Source organism: Sebastes umbrosus, chromosome 9, assembly GCF_015220745.1.
Source record: "Sebastes umbrosus isolate fSebUmb1 chromosome 9, fSebUmb1.pri, whole genome shotgun sequence".
NCBI lineage: Eukaryota > Metazoa > Chordata > Actinopteri > Perciformes > Sebastidae > Sebastes > Sebastes umbrosus.
The window spans coordinates 11,165,237-11,188,739 of record NC_051277.1 but is presented as its reverse complement, the minus strand read 5'-3'; the positions used below and the strand labels follow the sequence as shown (position 1 = coordinate 11,188,739).

General features: G+C 40.5%; 2 protein-coding genes across 9 annotated transcripts in view; one reads left to right on the top strand and one right to left on the bottom strand.

Annotated features, from left to right (window-relative positions):
* Positions 1–1,139: 1,139 nt before the first annotated feature.
* LOC119494198 (catechol O-methyltransferase-like) lies at positions 1,140–8,395 on the bottom strand. Of its 2 annotated transcripts, XM_037779910.1 has the most exons (5): positions 8,269–8,395; positions 5,264–5,380; positions 3,463–3,757; positions 2,864–3,060; positions 1,140–2,017 (listed from the first exon to the last, which is right to left on the bottom strand). In XM_037779910.1, the coding sequence occupies exons 3-5, from the start codon at positions 3,716–3,718 to the stop codon at positions 1,685–1,687; spliced, it is 786 nt and encodes a 261-aa protein (XP_037635838.1). In that variant the 5' UTR covers positions 3,719–3,757; positions 5,264–5,380; positions 8,269–8,395; the 3' UTR covers positions 1,140–1,684. The 2 variants fall into 2 exon arrangements, with proteins under 2 accessions (XP_037635838.1, XP_037635837.1); XM_037779909.1 differs by lacking the exon at positions 8,269–8,395 and having other exon boundaries at positions 5,264–5,560.
* LOC119494197 (LIM and calponin homology domains-containing protein 1-like) overlaps positions 8,352–23,503 on the top strand; it is a 95,657-nt gene continuing 80,505 nt past the window's right edge. For all 7 annotated transcript variants that reach the window (XM_037779906.1, XM_037779901.1, XM_037779905.1 and 4 more), the window contains exon 1: positions 8,352–8,649. In XM_037779906.1, coding sequence (XP_037635834.1) covers positions 8,539–8,649 — 111 coding nt within the window. In that variant the 5' untranslated portion in view covers positions 8,352–8,538. The remainder of the gene's footprint in view (positions 8,650–23,503) is intronic.

Below are 23,503 nucleotides of genomic sequence, written 5' to 3'. Positions count from 1 at the left end.
AGATTAACTTTGTGTAGTAATCATGAGTTGGTTGTTTATGTTTCTGCACTTCTCAATAACAGAAGTAATATCACCAGTTGGGGTGCAGACAATAACCCTTTCCTGTGTTATATTCTGTGTTCAACAAATGCAATCGCCACTCCTCCTGCTGTGCAAATAATGATCCATGTATGAGATTATAAAGTATTCATGCAGCTCGACAAATTTTTCCAGCTCCATTACCCGTTTTGCTCTGTGGAGACGATCACAGTGAGCCCTGACCATGTATTATAACATCTGTGTCTAATTTATAGTAGCTGACAACGTACACCACTTCCCCTGACTCTCTTTTTCTATACCTGTCTCTCTTTAACTGCAGCGAGCTCTCTAAGTCTGCATCATTTTGCATTCATCGCTGTTGTGTAACAATAATGACCTCGACTATAGACCCACCCCTAGGCTCCTGGAAATATTGCATTTAATTAAATTGTGTTTTTGCACCAATATTATTTATTTAAGTGCCGCACTAAATTGTCTCTAAACCATGTAATGGCTTTCCAGCTGCTCTGAAAGCCTCAGCAGTGCCATTAGAGGCAAATTCGTAAAAATCCGTCTGAGTTCTACCCACAGGACAACAGTGAAGCTCCTCATTTAACATGCAGTGCATGCTGGATCACACTGAATCTGAAATACATTATGGTCGGTTAGAGCAGGCATGCTGATGTTTGTAAAATGAGGGGGGTGGAAGGGAAACGACTGGGAGCAATTTCCCCAATAATGCTTTATTTTTTATTGTAAACATTGACACTGATGGGATCTGAAAGTAAATAACATGCACAAGAGGAATGAATGAATCAAGACACATTTACATCACAAATTCAATGGTTCAATTTCCAGTTTGAAGCACAAAAACTGAAGTTTATTGAGGCGTCCTGGAGTGCAGGAATAACATGCAAGTTCTTAAAATGGGTGGCATCTCTCTTTAAAGACTTGCTTTGTCAAACCCAGCTCAATGTCTGAGTTTCTTTTCTTTTAACAAGCAGAGAGCGCCATCAAGTGGTTATCCTGGGCTCTACATCTAGTCATGTTTTCTTTGTTTCTTTTGTTGTGAGGAGAGGTGATTGTGCAGCTCTACACTTATGTGCAATATCAATATTGTATGTGCAATAATGTGAATTCAACTGTTCAGTCTGTCCACTTATTATATTTTTTACTGTTTACTTATTTATTACATCTTGCTTTTTTTTTTTGCTGATGCTTCTTGTTGCACACCATGCTCTATTGCACTGTCCCCTCTGCTGCTGTAACACTGCAAATTTCCCCACTGTGGGACTAATAACGGATTATCTTATCTTACCTTTTGCTTTTCTCATTTGGGGGCCATATATGATAAGGCAACAGAAATAATAAAATATACGTGATATCATACTTTCCTTTTCTGCAGTTATACCCAGCAATACCATCAGATACTTCAAATGTATAGCATTTATAGCATGAATACTGTTTTACATCCCATCATCACTTCACAAAAATTGTATTTTGTTTAATCCCTGGAGTCATGCAAGGGAAAAAACAGTTTTACAAATAATGTATTTATATTTTATTTTTTATCCTCCAATTCTTTGACCCGCAAGTAATACTAGAGATGATAATGTATTTAACACTGTTGGTTGAAATAGTCCACACATATCTTTAGATTCTGATATCACCTATCTACCCGTGTGCTTTTCTTTTGGTAAAAGATCTCTGTCATAAACTGAAGCTCTGATTTGACGCTGTAGCAGTCGGGCCTGGCTCTGATGTGACCCAGGATTTCTCTGAGATCTCCATGTCTTTGGTTCCTGTAGATCAGAAGGACGGAGCAGCCAGAGGGGCTGAGGAGCTCCTCTCTCTCCAGAGCCAACAGGTCTGGAAGGTACTGCTGGGGGTCGTGGTCCATCAGCACCAGATTGAGCCCCTCACTGGTCTCTGGGTTAAGCTCAAGAAATGAACGCAAAGTTGGAATAGCCTCAGTTGAGCAAGATGTCAACACCTGGAACTGCAAAGAATCAGAAGAGCAGATGAAGAGAGGTTAAACTTTCTCAGTTCAATTTTGCTTTCCTGTTAAGAGTGGTACCACTTTGTCTTCCATTTGAATCAGCATGTTAGACTGTTGTCAGGCTATTAAATAGGCGTTATCAGTCGCTATAAGCCCCATAGATGTGGATCAATAGGGGCCTACTACACCCACTAGTAGGTTTTATCATCTATTCACATGGTAGATCAGCAAAAGAAAGAATAAAAGAACATGAAAGCGACCTCTAGCGACCATAGTATTTATGACAGGAGCAGAAGTGGAAGTCAGGCGCTGTACTATAGACAGTGTGAAACTCCACAATAGGTGGAGGTCGAGGACAGTGGATGGAACACACAACACAGGGTTTTCACCCAGGACACTGAAGTTTGTATCTTGTGTGAAACCAACAATGTGTAGTTGTCTTTGTGTTTGTAGTTTTTTTAACCCAAAACATAATGTTTTTCCCTAAACTATAGTGTTTTTTGTTGCCTAAACCTAAAGAAGTTGTAGTTTTATTGCCGAAACCTAACTGTTTTTTGGGTTGTTTTTCCCTAAACCTAAAAAAGTTGTAGTTTTATTGCCGAAACCTAACTGTTTTGTTTTTTTGCCTAAACCTAAAGAAGTTGTAGTTCTACTGTCTAAACCTAAAGAAGCCTTTTTGTTTGTGTTCAAAAAGTGACATTTCATTCAGTTTTACAATATATTAGAAAGTGTTGCTTTTAAGTTTCACTTTCACAGTTACTGATAACGCCTATTTAATAGCCTGATAACAGTCAAATTGGGTGTTTGAATGAAGTAAAGTAAAAAGGTAATCCTCCCTGGGCGTACCTGGGAGTGTTTGAAGCCAGCCACCAGTATGATTTCCTCCCCTAGCTCTGCTGTGAGCGCGTCCAGCTCCACTGTGATCAGTCTGCCAGCAGGAGGCAGCAGACGCAGCAGGCGGACTGAACTGTAGCCACAGTGCATCCCCAGCTCCAACACCCGGGAGGGCCGGACACGCCTCACCGCTTCATCCAATGCTTCACCTATAAGACAGATGACAGGAACAGGGGTAAGTTTAACTTTAAACATCAGCTTGATGATGACTCACCATTAGGGCTGGGCGTATGGCCAAAATCTTTTGTCACGATATAGATCATTTGATGTCGATACGATATATATAACGATATCACTATATAGCACGTTTTCTGGTAATTCAATACATTAATAGTCTGGCAGTCTAGGAAGTTGGATTTAAGATGATATAGAATAAAATGATGTGACACGATCAAGTGAAATACAAAATTCCCAGTGTTGCAGTTTATTTCAAAAGTTACAAAGACTTTCAACAATTTTAAAGTAATGATCTGTGTAATAGAAATCCTGTGCACTGATTTCATAGACTTTTGACTTACTTGGTAAATAAAGTGATTCTAAAGCATACTGACCAATCTGTGGGCTAATGCAGAGTGATGGGTGTGTGTCGGCGTAAAGGTCAAAGGTCTCCAGGACGCTGTCAGCTTTGCCGTGGGTGCATTTGGAGAACACAAAGGCGTGGGTGCTCCTCACACACACTCTCCCTCGCACGAGCCTCAGCGCCCAGGCCAGAGCTCGATGGCACAGCGCAGCAACTTTGTCACGATAACGGCTGTATACCATGATGAGGGCAGGAAGCAGCGGAACGGAAACGACCACGAGCCACATTTCAAAAGCTGTGAAGGAGACAAGAAGAACAGTGGAAACCTGTGGATGACAGGAAGAGAGTCTGAAATCAGTTTGTGGAACTCAGGAGTGTGACTGAGAGGTAATTTGAGATTAGAGAAAAGTGTCACCTTCAAATCACTTGAGTTATTTCTACTTCTGATTTCTGCTTCTCTGTTCCAGTTCTTATTAAGTCCCGGCTCTGATTTTTATTTTCAGCAGATTATTTAGGCAGGCAGCCATGGCCAGCCGTTTGTCACAAATTACAAGATATTTTCTGATTCTATTATGGTTAAAAGGCAAGTTAAAGAAAAATACAAATGTGCTGTATGTTGGCATGCAAAAGTTGAATGTTCACTGTTTCACACTTGATTCTACTTAAGTTTGTAATGGTTGGATTAACTAGCATTTTGGGGACCGTATGACTGCAGGAAACACTGTGACACTACTGTGTGCAGTGTGTGTTTCTCCAGTTATTGTGGCTAGTCGTTATTACTATTAATGGGGACGCACAGCTCAAATTGTCAAAATGCCGGTTTGATACTCAATCATACACATCACTTAATAATAAATAGCATTGAGGAATGCATTAAGCAATATATGATTTGAATCATTTATCATTCTTTTTAACAAGCAGCCAGTAAAAAAATAGAAAAACCCTGAGCTCTGGCTCCCCCTGCTGACACATTGTGGTAATTCTGCTGGCAGGAGCCTGTAAAAAATGGCTCAATTCCTAAATCATTATATATTTTAAATGTAGGAAACTATAAGTCATGAGAGTCTGAGTCTGTATATTTTACTTCCAATCAAATACTAGAGGAAGTGCTTTCACTGAATAAATCTGCTCCTGGAACAAAAACCTGCAGACAGTCAACCATCCTGAGAGTCCAACCACCAACTGCCACAACAATCAACTGTCAATATAGTAAACACACCACACTGCATCCTTTCTGACCGATAGGTCTCCTGCAGAGAGTAAACACTTAAGGTGATGTGGTATGATGGGATTTTTACCAAATTGTAGCGGTGAATTAACAGAGACTGCATTTATGTTAAAACATTATTTTGCAAGCTGAATGTTTATTATTGTAGTTCCATAAATATACCTCATTTATACTGGCTCTGAAGACAATAAACAACCACAAGCAACCTTTTAGTGACACACTAAACATGACAAAAAATCAAAATAGCAGGAAGATAAATTCCTTTCTGCCAAGATTTAGGGACACGTATAATTAATATTATGTTGATTTGTTTTTGCAAAACCCCTCCAGGTTTTAATCGTATTCTTCTTTATTAGAGGCACTGTCCTTGATTTATAGACTACTGCGTCTTGGAATATATTAAGAATGACTGAATATGCAACTTTATTACAATGTCACATTGTAGTTAATGGTGTTTTAGTTTAAAGTTGGAAGAATGTGGATTCTGGATATTCTAGTAGCTTATCAAAACATTTTAAACAAAAACAAATCTTAACAAGGACGTTTCTTTAGATTTCTTACAACAGAAGTAATACCATATTTGCAGAAGAAGTGTAATACTTGCCAAACTGCCCTGCTGCTTGTCCAGGTTAAGAGTGCGTCCTGTCAAACACAGATGAGACTGTCTGTCTCTCCTCAAGTCAAGAAGGTGAGCAGCAGCATAAAGCAAACAGCCGGCCTCCTGAAAAACAAACCATGACTTTCTCTTATAGAAACAGATATTGTCAGGACAAAGATCACATGAAAGAAACCCACACACTACACTGTTTATGGTATCCAGGAAGTCGAAGCCTGAGGAACTAGAGAGAGGAGTGGTGAATGAATCATTCATGAACACACACACAGTATGCCTGCCTGGGAAGCTCCTCCTCACACTTTTTAGTACTGCTGCATTATTCCACAAGAGGTCAGCAAAGATATTAGAACATCAACAAGTCTAACCTCAGATACAGTTTCACAAACTTTCAATGTTGTTTTGTACAATGCTTAAAAAGAGTGAAATGATATGTATGTGTCTCCTTTCATTTTGAGAATTCTCCTTGATCATGCTGACTTGTTATTTAGGCTGTTTTTTGTATTATTTCATTGACTACAGAGGGCATGTATTACACTTTAAAATGGTGTTAGAAATGTCTTTAAAAAGACTTAAAGGGACCACAGCACAACACTTCATTTTAATCCACGGTAGGCTATATGTGGCTTGGTTGTGCACTCCAGCGAACACAATGTTTACAGGTGGGAAACTGGTGAGATATCAAATTTAAATAGCTGATTATAGATTACAAAACTCTGTTTCAGGGGGATTCAAGTGTAAACTTGATCCTCCTAGTGAGCATTTGTCTGTGTTGAAGCATTTCCAAAGCAAAAATCATAATAACACTATATATTATGTCCCCCAAAACAGCCTTGACAACAGCCCTGACAACGAGAATTAAGATAGAACTGACTGAGGGAACTGAATTTGAGTTTACCATTAAAATATAGAGGAATTTTCTAATTCAACATGAGATTTATAGTCTTTGTCTTTGTCTTTAAAACCAAATAAATGGGGCAAAATGGGAAAAGTTTTCCCACCCTAACCTATACAGATTTTCACGTCAACCATTTAATTAGGTCTGCCTATCAATATTTTTGTATAGGCCTGGTGGACGGAAACACGGTGGTTTCATGGTTTATTTAATAGGGACCAATACAATGTACATAGACAACAACAAACAGCTATCTGATGCCAGTATCATGGTGCTTATAGCAGATGCTAATTTGCAACACCTGTCCCTAGAAGGGCTTTTTGAGAAAATAAGAGATTAAAACAGGAATGGGTACAGGAAAAATAAATAAATACAATAAAGCACACATTTAAAAACATTACATGAGTACAGGTTTGTCAACTTAACTTTTTACTTAATTTTTATTTTTTTTTAACTCAATTTTTAGTTACATTTCTTTTTCTTTTTTTTTACTAACACAAATCACAGAAACCATCATTTGTAACAGAATCAAACTGATGGAAGTGATATGACAGCAGATTAATTGACAAATATGAATATGTTTTCTAAATAGGATCATTTTATTAATTGCCTCATAATGATCAATGACTGGAGATGACTCCTTTGTTTTGGGAGCCTTTGCTCTAAATCAGTGAACTCTCTTCTCTCTCAGTTGCCCCATATAGTGAAAGTGGGTGTGAGATCCCCAGTGTGTTGCTGCCCTCATTGGCCGGTGGTGGAGCAGCGCTGCTCGGTGTATTTTTGGCCATTGGAGCGGATCATACTGCGGTGTGCAAGTCCTGTCAGTCCAGGTGCGTCAAGTTAGCCAGGAACAGCTAGATCACTACCGGAAGCAAAGCGGCTTTGCAACCAAAATAAGAGCATAAATAAATGGCTGGTGAAGGGGAAGCCAATGGGCAGTAATAGACTTAACAGATAACAACATTACAAGTTATAAACAATGACATAAGTTATCATGCTTATTGAAAAAGTGGGCCAGTGGGTGGAAAAAATGGTCTGACATAGCTAACTGGTGGCAAAGACAACTTATAGAAACACTTGTCACCGTTATATGTATAAGACATTTAAAAATATGTCCATTTCCCCACAAATTTGTCTAGATCAAGGTTCAGCAACCTGCAGCTCTGGAGCCACATATAGCTCCTCTCCAGTGGCTCCTTGTTGCCTTTTAAAAATAGAAATGAATAACTTTTTTTTTATTATGTAAAAGTATAAGGCCACATTGAGGGAAAAAAAATAAATCTGAGATTTCGAGAATAAAGTCACAAGTTTAAGAGAAAAAAAGTCGTAATATTATGAGAATAAAGTCATAAGTTTAAGAGAAAAAAAGTCGTAGTATTATGAGAATAAAGTCAATATTATAAAGTAGTAATTTTATGCGTTATTTTCTTTTTTTCTCGTAAAGTTATAACTTTATTCTCGTAATATTACGACTTTTTTCTCGTAAAGTTATAACTTTATTCTCGTAATATTATGACTTTTTCTCGTAAAGTTATAACTTTATTCTCGTAATATTACGACTTTTTTCTCGTAAAGTTATAACTTTATTCTCGTAATATTATGACTTTTTCTCGTAAAGTTATGACATTATTCTTGTAATATTACGACTTTTTTCTTGTAAAGTTACAACTTTATTCTGGAAATCTCAGATTTTTTTCCCTCAATGTGACCCTAATACTCCGTAGTACATTTGCTCTTCGGCCCTCACTGCATTAGACTTATATACTATATACTTAGACTATAAACTGTGTTACCTTCATCACAATGCTCAAATGTTTTGCGGCTCCAGACAGATTTCCTTTTTTTTTGTATTTTGACTAAAATGGCTCTTTAGATAGTAAAGGTTGCTGACCCCTGATCTAAGCTAATCAACAAACTAAGTCAGTTTTCAGTGAGATGGCTTACGTTAGATAATGCTGAAATGATCCAAATCACATGGCATTTAAAGTATATCAAGGGTGTCTGTTGCTGCATCTATTGCAATACTTAAATATTATCTGTTATATTTGAATGCCCCCCAATTATGCTTTTCAATTTAAGCTTTTATTTTGAGAGGTCTCACCGGAAGCCCAGAAGTGAGTGACTCTGTCTGACTTGACTCTGACTGTCTGTCCACAGACTCCAACAGGAGCGATACTGGAGAGCAGCAACTGGTTCGCTCGCCTCGCCGGTGCTGCTGCTGCTGCTGCTGCTGCAACACCTACAACGAAGAAGGAGAAGAAAGAACTGGCAATTCACATCTAATTTGGGTGGAGTAACGCGGCACTTCAGCTGCTTTTTACACACCTATTACCAGCTTGAATACTTGGAGAGCAGTGCTTCTTCTTCGCCAATGGCAAGTCCGGTTGCAGATATAGGACAGTCTCATCAGCATCATCACCATCACCCTGTGAGCGCGTCGGCCGCAGACTCCGCGTTCCAGGAGGCGCAGACATGGATAGAGGTGAGTCACTGAGCACTAGAATACTGTTTGAACTCCTCAACACTTTACTTCCCCTTTCACGCAGGTGTTTTTGTTGTCATTGTGTGGCCCTTAGTTACTGGTTTGCAGCCTGGATCTGCAGCTGCCTTCTCCTTTAAACGCTGCAGTTTGATTTTATTGCTTCGTCACCTGTTGAAAGGTGACTCAAACTGCAATCATTTCACTCAAGTCTTCCCCACTGTATCCCTGTAAAGTTCCTGTGGTGGCTTTACAGTGTGCCTTTTGTTCAATAATGGCATAAATGTTGAATTTATTTGTATTTTAGTCTTATGCAATATTGCATTTCTATAATAACTTGCATCTGAATCCCAATACTGAGTTAATAAACTACCTTATTACCCTCAAAATAGAAAGTGACATCCTTGATCTGTATATAGGATGCTGCACATAGTTGTACTAGACCCTCCTCTATGTTGCAGCAGGCTTTCAGTTGTTTTTTTGGTGTAGGACCATTATACAGTAGCTGTGTGGCTGCTGTGGGGCCTGGTGCGTGTTTTGGCAGAAAACAATGAATGCATCATGTGGAATGGATTTTTGCCTCTCATTGCAAGCCTGGCGAACAATAATCACACAAGCGAGGTTTTGTTCTGGGAGAATTTCAATCACGACACTTGCCTGCCCCCGTTGCAATTTGACTTTGTCATCCTGCAGTGGGCTGTCTGTCAGCTTGTCAGCCTTCAAAAAACAGTGATGACTGGCTGATTATCTGTTGCATGTTGGTGGAATGCAGTCACAGCTTTTGCAGGTTTACGTAAAAGGCTTAGAAATCTGATTTTGAAGCCCACTGTGGCACGAAAGTGAGTGATTCAGTGCAGCAGGGGCATTGGTAAGGATTACGGGGCCTCTGTACAGGAGAGGGCTGTGGGGCCCCGCACTCTTCCCTCATTTACATTTAATTAATCATTGACACGTTAAAGGGACTGTTTGTAACTTTTTACACGTATAAATCTACCGTGTCGGTGTCCCATGCGCTGTGGCTACGCTGTTCAGACTCCAACACAAACTACACGGAAGCACCAAAACTTCTTGGTTGTATCTAATGAAGCCCATCTTGCAGTGTTGGCGGCGGTCGTAGTAGTAGTGGGGTAGACCGTAGCTTCGGTCTCCAGGACCGGAGTCTCTGCTGCACTCTGCTCCTCTGCCTGCTTGCCTTCACTCACACACCACGCTCGTTCTCACTCCACCTCACGTTCATGTGCGCACACTACACACTGCAGAAGAGTTAGTTTAGCTCTGAGAATATCTAGTGAATGTACAGTGTACGTTTGTGCAGAAATTAATACTGCAGCTCCTCCAGACCAACAGAGGTTTCCCGTGTCTTGTGAAGTGACAGGGCTCCGCAGCGAGAAACGTTATCGTCTCCGACCGGGGGGCCGGTGTCCCCCTCCGGCTGCGGTCGGAGACGATAACGTTTCTTTTCCTGCTTCAACCAAAAGCCAACACTAGGATCAGCAGGGATTCATGGAGAGACCTTCGTCTGGTCAGCTAACATTACTGCCAAGCAGCTGAAATATAGAGTGATATTGTGGTTTTAGCTGACGTGTGTTGCCTCACTGTTTTGAGCGATGCTCGTTCATGTCTATTTAGAGCGAGCAAGCGCGAGCCCGACGCCGACTTTCGTTGACTTAACGGCCACAGGTGTCGCTGTTAACAAGCATTTCTGAAAGTTACAAACAGTCCCTTTAAGTGCTACTTCTATAACCTTGCTGTGACAACCACACACATTCATCAGTCATCCCCTCTTTTTAAAAAAAGAAATGGTTGATGGTAGAGCGGAGATGATTAGTCCATTTGTCCATAAATAGGCAAAGTCCCTCCCCTTCTGGTGGACCCCATGGGACCTTATATCAGAAAAAGAGACGAGACATATATTAGTTTGATCCCGTTTGAAATGTGCCATAAATCACACATATGTTTATCAATATAAAAAAATATATTTTGCAAGTCAAGAAAGTCACAGTTTGTCATAGGTTTGTCATAGTATCATTTACTTTTATGTGAAACTGCTAAGTGAACGTATTGAATGTATATGGTATATAAACATAGAATTGAATCTAATAGATCGACCCCATTTGTCACTGATATCCGATCCAGCTATTTGAGTCAGCATCAGCCCGATATCCGATCCAGTATCTCTGCATCCCTAGTTTAAACTAATCCAAGTGTACATCTCGAAGTAGTATTGAAAATGACAGATCCTGTATAAGAGTGTCAGGCGCCATTACAGACCTATTTAGCAGCACCAAACTCCTCGGAGGCCCATATCAAGTCTTTAAAAAGCCACTACTGACCTAGAATCTCTGAGGCAGATCAGGGCTGAGAGCTGAAAAGCCGGGATTGTAGTGATACCACTCCCGTGTTGTTGTTCTTCTATCACCCTTGCCCCGCGGGGACTGATTTCATTACCCGTGCACACCTGGTGACGGTCCTTAAGTCACCTCAGGGAACCAGAGTCAGGTCACTGGATCCTGCATGAATAGAACAACACAAAGCCCCAGTCAGCATCCCAGCAGCCAGTGTTTGACGGCTTATATCCAACTGCTGTGTCATATATGGTGTCAGGACTTGAGGCTAGAGGTTATAACAACGGCTCTCCTGTTTGCTATTTATTGTCAGTAGCAAAACGTGTAAAGAAACTCCAGCCGGCGTCCTCACATCGGACTGCGTTCACTTCGTCAGCCATGACATCTTTGGTTGTATGCAACCTTTGTCCTCTCGTTTGATCAATTTGAAGTTTGTACTCTTGTCTAACTGTTTATATTATGTCAAAGACCCATTAGTGTAATATTGCATTCTTGATTGTGAAGTCATAGCTCAAACCTCTGACCTTCTAATGGTGTGCCGTTTTAAACCATAGCCGTTCATGTTGCGCAAGAAAACAACCCGATAACATAACATGACTTGCTGAGGCATGTTTGATCACGTCCTTGAAGCTATTTTAGGGTCTGTTCACACCGAGGGTGTTTGGCACGATTTTTTTTCACTCTTAAGTCACTCTTAAATTTTGGTTTGTTTTAGCAGGTGAGCATAATTTGAACTCTGCCGTGCACTAGCTAACTTCGCAGAAACCCTTAAGACTCCTGTTGAAATCTAGATTTATGCTTCTCTGTCGACGTGTTCTGGTGGTCCCGCCAAAGTCGCATCCGGAGTAGAAACTGATTTATAGTTCAGCGTAGGATTTTACCCTGTAGGTTGGCGGAGCACCACCGTTAAATGGATTTGTCGTGAGTTGTCAGGCTGTGTCAGACATTTATTATGTACCTAAAAGCAATTATTTGCACATGTTGCGACATAGAGCAATGATGGGAGGGTTTGCACTGTGATGTGCCTCGCTGGCTAGATAACAAAATGTTTTCTAGCATCTCAAAAAGAGACTATTTCCATGCAATCATAATAAGATTTATGTTTGTTCATTCACAGAATGGTTTGCAGTGAAATGGCTTTACTAGATGAGAAAATATAGAAACTGTACCTTAAGTGTTACTGAAGGGAGAAGATAACTTAATCTTCATCTTGCTTCATCACCATTAACTGTCTTTACCAGGATTCAGAGAACATGAGCAGCCATGGCTGACCAATCACAGTTGTGGTTTCCACATGGTTTTGCCATAGCCCTGACACATAGCTGCATTTTTGAGAGAAGTTGCACGTCACAACCAAATATTATAGTTTATTTTTCCACCAAGAATTGGACCAAAGATAATCTTTGATTGGGAGAAATCATTTACACTAAACATCCACTTTGAATTACAAAACAAGCCTCTCAAAAGTGTCACCATTGGAGCTGAGCTCAGGCAAATGTTAACCAACAGCCCCGTATGTAAAACCCCAAACCTTGATGAAGCATTCACACCTGCACTCATTACTTCTTTACCCGCCGCTTCCTCTCACCATCTCGTCAGTAACACAGTCACTAATGACGGTGTTTAGGCTCCTCTGAACTTCACAAGAACCCGACTGGCCCTTTGATGGGGTTGATTGATTTGTGTCATATAGCCACAGGGTGTTTTGCCTGAACGGAAATCCAACAAAATGATCTGACTGGTTCTTTTCCCTAGCACACGTCTCAGTGGTTTGATCAATTGGCTTTCTTCTGAATTGTGATTGAGGGCTATTTTGCTGTTGGCAAAATTCACATCAAAGCATAACTGTGAGAGAATAACTCTGTTGTTTCATCACTCGCTTTATGATTAAAGACCTCCAACAGATAAATTAACAAAGATTTGGCATTTGAACAAATGGAAAAAGTTTAAATTATGTAACCAAAATCTAGTTTGGCACGTGGAGTTTAATAAGATATCTTATCAATTTCAAATAAATCAAAGTTTGAGAGATTAACTCACTGAAGTCTTATTGGTTTCTGGTTTTCTTGGAGTCAGTCATACTCAGTAACAGCACACAGTGTACAATAATGACTTAAGTCTATGTAGACTGGAAATTACGGTAAGCTGTGTTACCAGAGAGACTGCCTTTCACAGCTTACAACACAATACATCAGCTTTTTTCTGGGGACCCACTTTTTGAAAATGACAAACCATCGCGACCCAGTTCATAATAGATCTTTAAATCGTGAGAAGAGCAAATTTGTGCGGAAATGAACATATCTGACCATTTTCATTGCCATTTCCGCATCACCTTATATTATCATGAATAGTTAAACTCGCAATTTTGAAGAGTTCAACGTTTGATAAATCACAACATTGTTTTATGCTTGTGTTATTGAAAACATATTTTATAAATGAGAGCAAATAAATGCTTTTAGGCTGAATTAAAAGGTTCTTGTTTTGTTCATCAGTAAAACACACAGAATGTACAGTAGCCTTTTATATTAGATTTAATATTATATGTAGGCTACAATTATCAGAACAATACGAACATTCAGGCTCCTCCATGTGGCTCAAAGGAGTACTGCAGATATCAATGTTACATAAAAGACTACGGAAGAAATTCTTCAAATTTATTTGGCAACCCTAAATAAAATCTCCTACGACCCAGTCTTTGGGAATGACTTCACTACATGATTTAACCTTAAAACTGAGACTGTCCCATGACAGCTGTGTTTGCATTGGTGTTATGCCAAAAATAGCTGTTTACATGGCTGTTTAGTTGCCTGACGATGGCACTCATTCTCTTGTTAATGCTTGATATAGTCGTGTGTCAAAAATTGGAAAGAATTGTTCTTGGCCAGATGGCTTATTTTTTTCCAAAGCTTGTCTCAACTCGTTCAGTGTCTCTTCTCTATTAGTCCTGTATTGTCTCGGAGTATCTCTCTTTCTCTAACGTTGAACCCCCACCTCCTCCTATCCAAGTCTTGGCATGTTTAGTCTGCTGTGAATAATACAAAGTTCCATTGTGACATGCCTGGAAGGGAGAGTGATATCATCTACATGTCAATGGCTGATATCATTCCAGTGATGTCATTGTGCTCAACAGCCAAATCACCAGACTGATTATGTTATTAGATTGTCTGTTCAGCGTGGATATCACCGTCACTGCAGGTTTAATCCTCATTCAGTATTTCACAGTATACACACAGTATTTCATCTTGAGACTTAAGGTACGATGTTTTTTGTGCTGTAATGTGTATATAGAAGTCAACACACTCAAAACTGCAAAATACAGCTGCAACCGGTATCCAACCTTGTTTTGGTATTTGTTTTTAAGTCGTAAATGAATCAGACACATATTTTGCAATAGCAAAAATCATGTAAATCCCGTGCAAAGGGGCAATGGAAGACATCCAATAGACTGCACCGCTGTACAAACAGGCTTCAATCAATCACCATGCAAACAAAGTGCAATACTGACAATTAGGACCAACCTAATCCGATTGGAATGAGATACAGTATATGAGGTTAAAGTGAACGGGCCTAGACTTGATGACCGCTCCTGGGGTTTATTATGGAAAGAGTTGCCAAGAACACAGAGTTTTTAACACTGATGATGATCCTCACGTATTGTAAGAACCACATGTCATCTCTCCACACTTCCATATGCCAAGTCTGGTGTAAGATGCATTTAAGGTGTCTTTGCAAAGCAGGTTATTTGAATAGTGGTTGCACATTATGTCAACAATACAACACTAGATCAAGGCCAAAGCGCAAGTCCTCCCATTCATTTTGTATGGGGCTAGTACCTTTGGGCTGCGGCTGCCGCGCGGGGTGCTGGAAATAAACGTAGAAAGTAGAAACCGAATCAACTTTTGGAGAAACGCAACCTGACGTCACGCTGCGGTGGCCAATCACGTAACCGGCAATCCACAGCTGAACAACCCAGCCATGAGGCAACAGAAGACGTGAATCACTGTGTAGTCAGCGGGCCATTAAAGTGACTTTCCTACATCGCCGCACAACCCTGCGTTAAATCACCGCAACGCCTGATCTAGTGTGAAAGCAGCCTTATTGCTGAGCAAACAAAGTTTTCGGTGAAAGAAATAACATTTATCATGTTTATCTCTAAGAGAAATTGAGCCCGTGTGGAGAGACATCAAAGAAAGGGACCATGATGTATGGATGTAATGCTGCAGTCAACACTAATATGTTGACATGTAATTTCTGCTATTTTTTGCAATATTTTGATAAAACTTTTCTCTTTTGCAATATAACATTTAGAAGTTTTAGTAATCCAAACACCTTAAATCTGGACACCAGATATTTGATATCCTTGAAACTGTGCTAGTTGGATCATGATGCTTGAATTCTTCCTGTATGTTAAAGTAAAGGCGTATTTTAAAGCTGGCACATACTGGAGTTCTAGTTGGCAATTCATCATAATGTGAATTGCCTTTTGTAGCTGTTTTTGCAATTGGGATTAGATACTTCACATTTCTTTTTGCTGCACAGGCACTGTTGATGTATACACGTGGGGAAACCATCATTATCTCATCATTGAGTGTCATGATAGCACTGATGTGCAGCGAAACAAGCCCCTGACCAAAAGGTCAGTCTTACTGAAACTAATGCACCAGCTCTGAATAAGAGGATTAGCTTCATACCAGCACTATATTTGATGTTTTGAATCTGCACTAGTGAAAAGGCTCTTTTCCTTGTTGGATACCATGACAGCAACAGAACATGAGAAATGCAATGCAGCACACCTCTCTTTTTTTTTTGGCCCCGGGCTGTCTTTGGAAAGCCGGCGCCATGTGCTTAGAAAGATCTGTAGTCACCTCTGAATTCATCCATGATGTCATTCCCAGTTTGAGGGCATTGCACAGAGTGGACTGATGTGTTAAGTGCAGAGCTTTCTTGTCAGTTATTATCAAAGTACATGATATGCCCTGCTATGACTACAAGCCAAGGAAGAGTGTAATTTTAGAAGGAAGTGTCTGTCAGAGAAGGGTTAAGGCTAGATTGAGGATGTCCCCTTCATCACTCACCTTAATGCTCTGATGAACTGGAAATCCACGGCCTACCACAGCCCCTCTTTTTCTCACTGTGCAGCTTGTATGATGAGCTTAGAGTACATAGTTAAGTGTATTATTCCAGGATGAGAATTAAGTTGAAACATGGACATGATTAATTTCAGCTGCCCAAAGTCTGGTTTCTGAATTCAGAGCTCAATTTGTGGCGTCTGCTGCCAGTGTGTTTATGGGCATAGTTAAGTAATGCCATATTTAAGCAATTTGGACGAAATGGATAATGAGACTGATTCATGCTAATTTTGTGGGCAGTAAATAAAAAGTGTGTTTACAAGATAGGGGGGTTGAAGTTTCTATTTGTATAGATCCCTAAGGGGAGACTGAGGATACTTCAATTTACATTTTCAACAGTGCTAGATGCTCCTAAGCATGATCTTGAATAGACTCTAGCACTATGATTATAGCATAAAGTACAACAGTCTCCAAATCATTGTTCAATAAGCTTTATTGGCCACAGTTATAGTGGTTTGTCATTTATTTATGTTACCTAAATTACAGCATCCATAACACTATTGATTGAATAAGCCACAACATAACCATCTACGTTCTGCTCAGCTGAGCTCTAGCTGATACAAATGCAATACAAAATTGGCTGCTGTCGTTTTTTACAATTCGATTAAAGCTCCTTCTTTGCCAGTACATAAATCGACACCACACAGCTTCAGTCACTCACACAAATGAGAAATCCCTGAAAGTAAGATGCTAATCACTAATCCCGTGGTTATGATCTTCTTAATCTCAGCAGAAGATGTCTGTCTTCTCCTGGTGAAGCATGTTGAAACAGTGGCATTAGTGAATGAACAAGGGATTAGAGGTTTCAGAGAAGCAGGCCTTGGCATTACACCTATACGTGTGTTATTAAGAACCAAATAATACAACTATCTTTTTTAATTCTAACTATACCTTTTCATCACAGTTTGTTAGATGTGTTCAGATGCTTTCATGTAGGCATTGGACTGTTTGTAGAGAGCCATGGTACACAAACAAACAACCCACGTATTAGGACAATGATGCAGTTGTCAGCAAATTCCTGCCAGTCTGGGTCCAGATGGGTCTTTATGAACACACACGCACGTTTGGGGTGAGAGGTGATCATGTGGTGGATTACTAAAGTAGATGGGAGATTAGCCCCCCCTCCCTCACCACTATGTTTGCATGTCTGTACATTTGTGAATGCAGTCACTGAGGCGACATGAATCCTCTTAAGGTTATTCCACATTTTCTAGAAATCTAGTGTCATATTAGAAGTGACATTTTGGCAAATAATGACCACAGTTGCTTTTTTGTTTTCATGTTTTCCCAGCTGATCTTGAAGGCAATATCACTGGTCATCAGCCATTCTGGTGTTCATGTGTGTCCTGCTTGTGTAATGCCCTTCGTCTCAAGGAGCTTTCAAAATCAAGCAGTGGATTTGTTGGCTGCTGTTCACTTCCAATAATGGCAAAGTGGAAGGCTATACCTGCCAAAGTAGACACCCATAAGAATGTGCTCTTCCGAAGCAGAGAGGAAATGAAAAGCCAAATGGCTCAGCTTATCTAGTAAAATCCGCAGGTACATTTCATAACCAAATATATGCAAATAAAGTAGGTTAATGACAACTTATCACAATCAACAAAATTCATATTCTTACTCGCTGTATCCTTTCATAGTCAACATGGCTTGTGTTTTTTTTCAAGGGCGAATAGTTGGTGGGTTGCCCAAGACAGGCCTTTATTTAAATGAGACTGTACTACTGTATACTTAAGAATAGTTTAACACCTACTGACAAACATGCATGGCTCAGCGGATTCTCATATCACACAATGCATTTTAGCTTAGATAGAGATTACAAAACATTGCCGTCCCAAATATTAGATAATTACGTGTCGTGATAGTCTGGCGACCTGTCCAGGACTCTCAACCGGTTGCATGCTGAGATAGCCTTGGCCCACATGGATCCTAAACTGTATAAGCAGTATAGAAAATAATTGAATGAATAGAAGGATGGGATTATAAAAACCAAGAGCAGAGCACTGAGAATATCAGCTGCTCAGTCTGGATGTCCCTTTGACTCTCTGGCTTTGTGTGTGCGTGTCTGTTAGTGCCTGATGTTGCAAGTCTGTCCGTGACAAGGTGAACATATTCATCTTGTTCAACTGTCAGGTCTTGTGTGTTCATGCACTGAAAGAGAAAAGGAGCTTTCAAGGAGGAGAGAGCAAGGCAGCCTGGCACTCAAACTGCAGTGCGACACACACAATAAGCACCAGAGTGAAGGAGGTACAGCCGGCTGTGTGCCAGGGACTGCACAGCCACTCTCTGCAGGGAAGCTGTTAACAATTGTTGGGACTTGCCACACTAGCCAGTGCACCTAATGCTCACTCTGACGAGAAACATAACTGACAGACGTTGACAGCAAGTTACTGTGAGGGACTGCAAGGTCAAGTCATTTTCAAACATGTAGAGGATGCCTTCATCCAAAACAACTTGCATTATAGCCAGTAGAATAGGCTTAAGATTGCAATATGAATGTTTTTCATATACATCACTATCAGCAACTTTCTGTCCTTTCACATTTTTTGTTTTTTTTGGTAGTGCATGTGGTTTACTGTGGGTGCGTCCACCACTAGATTGGGTGTTGGCAAGCTTGTGGTCAGGCTCTCCGCATCCTGAATCTAAGAAACTTAAATCTAGTCCCTAGTATAATGATGAGACATTCAAGGGGAAAATTAAAGCTAATGAGCCGGAGAAACCTTCCTTGTGTTGGTCTCTGCACCAATCGCGGCTGCTTCAATTAAGACATTGCCATTCATAATTTTTTAAAAAGAAAACACAAAGCCTCTCCAAGGCACTCTTGATGTAGAATTGATGATGTAGTCTTCTTGCAATTTGCTGTGCTACTTCATCATGAAAGCCACAGCATGTCCGAAAAGCCCCAGAGTTGTTTTCAGTTAATAATAATCCTTTGAACTAACCATAAAATGAAAGCTTTTTTTAAGTTTTTACTTGAAGGATCTGCTCTCCTTTTCATTTGGCAGCAGCCACAAACCAAAGATGACCTTGAAACAGACACACAGAACTCTGTGGGAGTGTTCTTCGTCCTGTGCTTTTAAATTAGTCAAGATAATCTAAAATATTCAACACTGATTTTGTGTAGTAGATACAGGGAGAAAGCAACCATACCTCAAAATCAGCTCAGTACAGTCACCATCACCACCACCGCTCTGTAAATGTTAACAAAATACTTGACTTCCACAAAACAGATTTTTGATCACACCCATTCAAACCGTTCAGTCACAAGCCTGTTCTCTAATCTTTGCCCATAATTACAGGCCGTTCCTCATCCATCCTGTAATCTGCCATCACTCTATTGATTGCCCTTCACAGGCAATGTGGGTCACTTCGCATGCCTCCCACTCAACTAAATTTATTGATTTTGTTTTTGTGGGCATTTGACTGAAAGGTTACAAGTTCAAGTTCTTAGATTATTGGTGAAAACTTTTGCAAATGTGCAAGACTCGTCTGCAGTCCCTCCAGCAAATATCTTTCAGTAAATATTGTGCTGTCCTCATCCCACATCTGCTGGAGCTGATTTAGTGCCCAACAGTTGTAGATTTATAGTGTAGGTGTGACGCTTTATTCTGTTGAGGTGTTACTCACACTTCATTCCTCCTGTATCTTTGCAGCATCTGTTCTTAGCTGGCATATGGGCCTGTTTGATGGATAGGACAGAGACTGATGTTTCTCCACCGTCCAGGGGATGTTTCTAATTGGGTCATGCAGGCTGAGCTGGTTTCCTAGTTTTCTGAGTTGGGACACTGGGGAGCTGGACTCTTTCTCTGACTATCGAGGGAGCAAGTGCAACCTGCACCGGATGGCAGGCTGACTGACAGACTCGTAAAGCAACAGCGTGACACCATTTCATGAGAAAAGATTCTTCTGCCTTTTTAATCTTCCTGGCTCTTAGCTTACTCTTTTCTATTGTACATGATCTTTTCAAGAACACAAGTCGATGTTTTAGCCATTTTGCCATCTCAGTGGCTATAAAGATGTCAGTGTTGTTCGTTCCACCACTGTGGTCCACATGACATTCAGTAGTGATAACAATGGTGTTGAGAGGATGAATCCATCCATGATGAAGACTTTGGTGTTGCCCTGACTTTCCCCGTAATGCCACCAGGTCAACAGTTTCACTTATTCTGTGAAATATCTCAACATCTACCATTTGGATTGGCACACCATTTTATACAGATGTATCCTATTAACTTTGGTGATCACATGACTTTTACTTTGGCACCACCACAAGGATGATATCCCTTAACATTTCCTCTAGCGCCATCATCAGGTCTATATTTCAAATTGTCCAATATTTTGGTTCAAACACGTGCAAAAATAATGACATCCCATCAGCCTCAGCTGTACTTTATGTTTACTTATAATTAGCAAGTATTAGCATGCTTACCTGTTAAACTAAGATTACATGGTAAACAGTATACCTGCTAAATGTCAGCATTGCCATTGTGAGCATGTAGCTGTGTCATATTGTGTGACTATAGATGATTTTACAGCTTCCTACTTTGCCCGAAATGCATATTTGATAGTTGATAAATGTTCAGCTTTGCTTTGGATTCTCTGTCAAAGTTATCATTCAGTTTGCTTCATTGTATTTTCAAGGATGAAAAGTGACAGTGTCTTGAGTCGTCAGGAAGGTAACCTCGGCTCTCGCCTTGTTTCATAGAAAGATATTTTCTGTTGTTTCAAGCAAAATGTGAAGTTGTTTTGTCTTCAGTTCAGATAAAAGTCTGACTTTTTTTTGCACTGCAGAGAACCAGATGACTCAGGCCCGCCATGAATGGAGGCTTTTAGAACTGAGTGGGATGCCTTTCATTGTCTCACACATGATTCTGTTCACACTCACCCCGACATTCCTGAGCCCCTCAATCCCCATCCCATTCAAACACACACACACACACACACACACATACACACACACACATACCCACGGTCGGAGCTCCCCAGCTGGTCGCCCCCCCAACAACAATGCACGCTGTCACCACACTCTGGAAAGTGACACAATTGTCCCTCAGCTGACTGGCATTTGTCTGGAGGGCGGCATGATACAGCATTGCTGTCACTGAAGTTTGTTTTTAAAAATACAGTTGTACATGAGTCTAAACTCGTGGACATAAATCCATTTATGTGGCTCTTTGGTTTGCAAGAACATACTGTTTATACATCACCATTTGTGTGTCCCAATAGTGCTAATTAGTAGAATGTATTTTAGCTTTAAAGCTTTAAATTGAATTGTGTGGTCATTCAAGACGTTTATGGGAGAAGGGGGAGGTTTCTTTAATCTAATTGATAACATGCATGTTCGTGCCCCCATGCTGCCATTCCTGACTCTTTAGTATTAGTATTCAGCTAAAACCATTAGCCGTTATTTGCATGAGAATAAGCGTCTGCTTTCTTTCTTTTTCTCACGTTTTTTCATGCTTGCTCTTCTCATTTGACGTCATAGTGCCACAATTTTGCATCTTTTGCAAGACAGTTGAATGAATACTATATGACAATACAGATATATTAGCTAGCTCCTGAGACAGAGAAGTGAACTGAGTAACTTCTATTTACTTAGAATTATAAATATGTCTAGAGCATGTTTAGCTACCAGGACCTGAATTGAGATTCTCACCACTCAGTTTTGGAAAACTATAAGAGATTTATCATTTATTGGCCCATAGTTGAACCGATGACTTAGTTCATTAATTTGTGTTGCTTAACGGCCCTGTTTCGTCTAGACAATTATTTTGTTTAGTCTTTTTCCCATGTTGGCATCCACTGTCTCTGTGTTTTCAAAAAAATCTATATAACCCTCACTCTTTTGTGTATAATATATCTTCCTTCTGGGCAGCCGTCATTATGATTTACTTCATTAGTTAAAGTGAAGCGATAACCTGTACCCAGTCTGTCAATTGCTTGTTGCTCAGTGGCTACAGCCTGGCACTGCCACTGCCAGGGTGAAGGGTTCAGATTTCCACTGGGCTCAACCATGCTGAAAATACAAGCACTCACTGTAGTGAAGGGGATAAAAGCATCCGCTAAATGGCATGTTTGACTTGTACAGTAGGAGTCCTGTTCTCCCAGACTGCAGCAGGTCAGCCTCTGTGTAAGGACAGCAGCAGGCAGAGGTCTCCATGGGCTCCATCAGGCCTGGGCCACCGCCAGCCCTGCAATTCAGGGAGGCCAGTTGAACATTTTTTAAATGTTGGCAACACTTTAATTGTGACAGGGCATTTAGCAGTTCTCGTTGAAGTACAAACCCAATATACACAAACTCTGCCAGAACGCGTTTTAGATCAGCGATAAGGGTCCAAATTCAGTCCTTATATAGTCTTTTGTATGCTGTCTAAAAGGCCCCTAAATGTCCCCTTTTGTTCTTGTTACTGTTTCCTACTTTGGGTGTTATGTTGAATGCAACATTGCCCACTAGAGACCGACTCCTTCACCAACAGATTCACTTCCGTCATGCAGTATGCCTGGTGCAGCGTCCTCGATCAAAACACCAGCAGTTCTCTTACTGCAAGTCTCTCTAGTTAAGAGTGTCAACTAAATACCTACTGTGGAATGGCTTAGCTTACAGTACTGGTCTCTTGAGTGCGGTTATCCCCATCAGCTTGCTGGTAGCAAGGGATAAACTCTAATCCTGACTAATCTAGCCAGCTGCACCTCCCTCTTTTGGGGGGCGAGCATGACAGCTCCCCTGGGTGGCCAGAGTCCAACTTTTAACACTATCAGTAAATAGTAAGTAAAGGGATACAGGAAGCTTATCTAAGATGCTTCGTTTGTCAGTCAACACATGGAGATTTACATAAGGTAATTCACACAATCCCTCCTAGATATCAATACGCACACCACACACATGCATTTTAAAGGGGTCATAGCACAGCCCATGGTATGGTGCACCTCCAGCTACCAGTCTACACTCTGTACTTGGTCCATACGGGGTCTTGAAGCCAAGTCCCCACAAACTGAACTATTGCCCCTCTCCGCATGCATTACCACGGCACTGTGACCACCTTTGAAATTCTTGTTATAAGTTGCCTGTAATGTTGGCATTCTGGAAATATAAAATATCCAATTTATCATTGCTAAAAAAACAGCAATTGGTGATGTACTGCACATCATCTGTCTGGGTCATTTATAAGGTGAGATCAAACTTCAGTGGTCCCAGTAGGGAAATTAAGCACCATGTTTGTTATTGCATTTATTTATAAATTCAATTTTACATTGATATGCAGCAAACAGGAGTAAATCCAGCGTAAATCCAGCTTGCCCCGGGGCCAGACTCTAGATACAATAAATGATCCATCAGAATTGGTCCAAGTATACATGCGCTGGAGGCTTAAATTAGTCTGAGTGCTG

Coding starts and splice junctions, on each gene's coding strand:
- LOC119494198 (XM_037779909.1), bottom strand. CDS start 5,530: ATGAATGATTCATTCACCACTCCTCTCTCTAGTTCCTCAGGCTTCGAC. Junction 3,061..3,462: donor CTGCATTAGCCCACAGATTG/GTCAGTATGCTT, acceptor TCTGTCTTATAG/GTGAAGCATTGGATGAAGCG. Junction 2,018..2,863: donor CTGGCTTCAAACACTCCCAG/GTACGCCCAGGG, acceptor GATTCTTTGCAG/TTCCAGGTGTTGACATCTTG.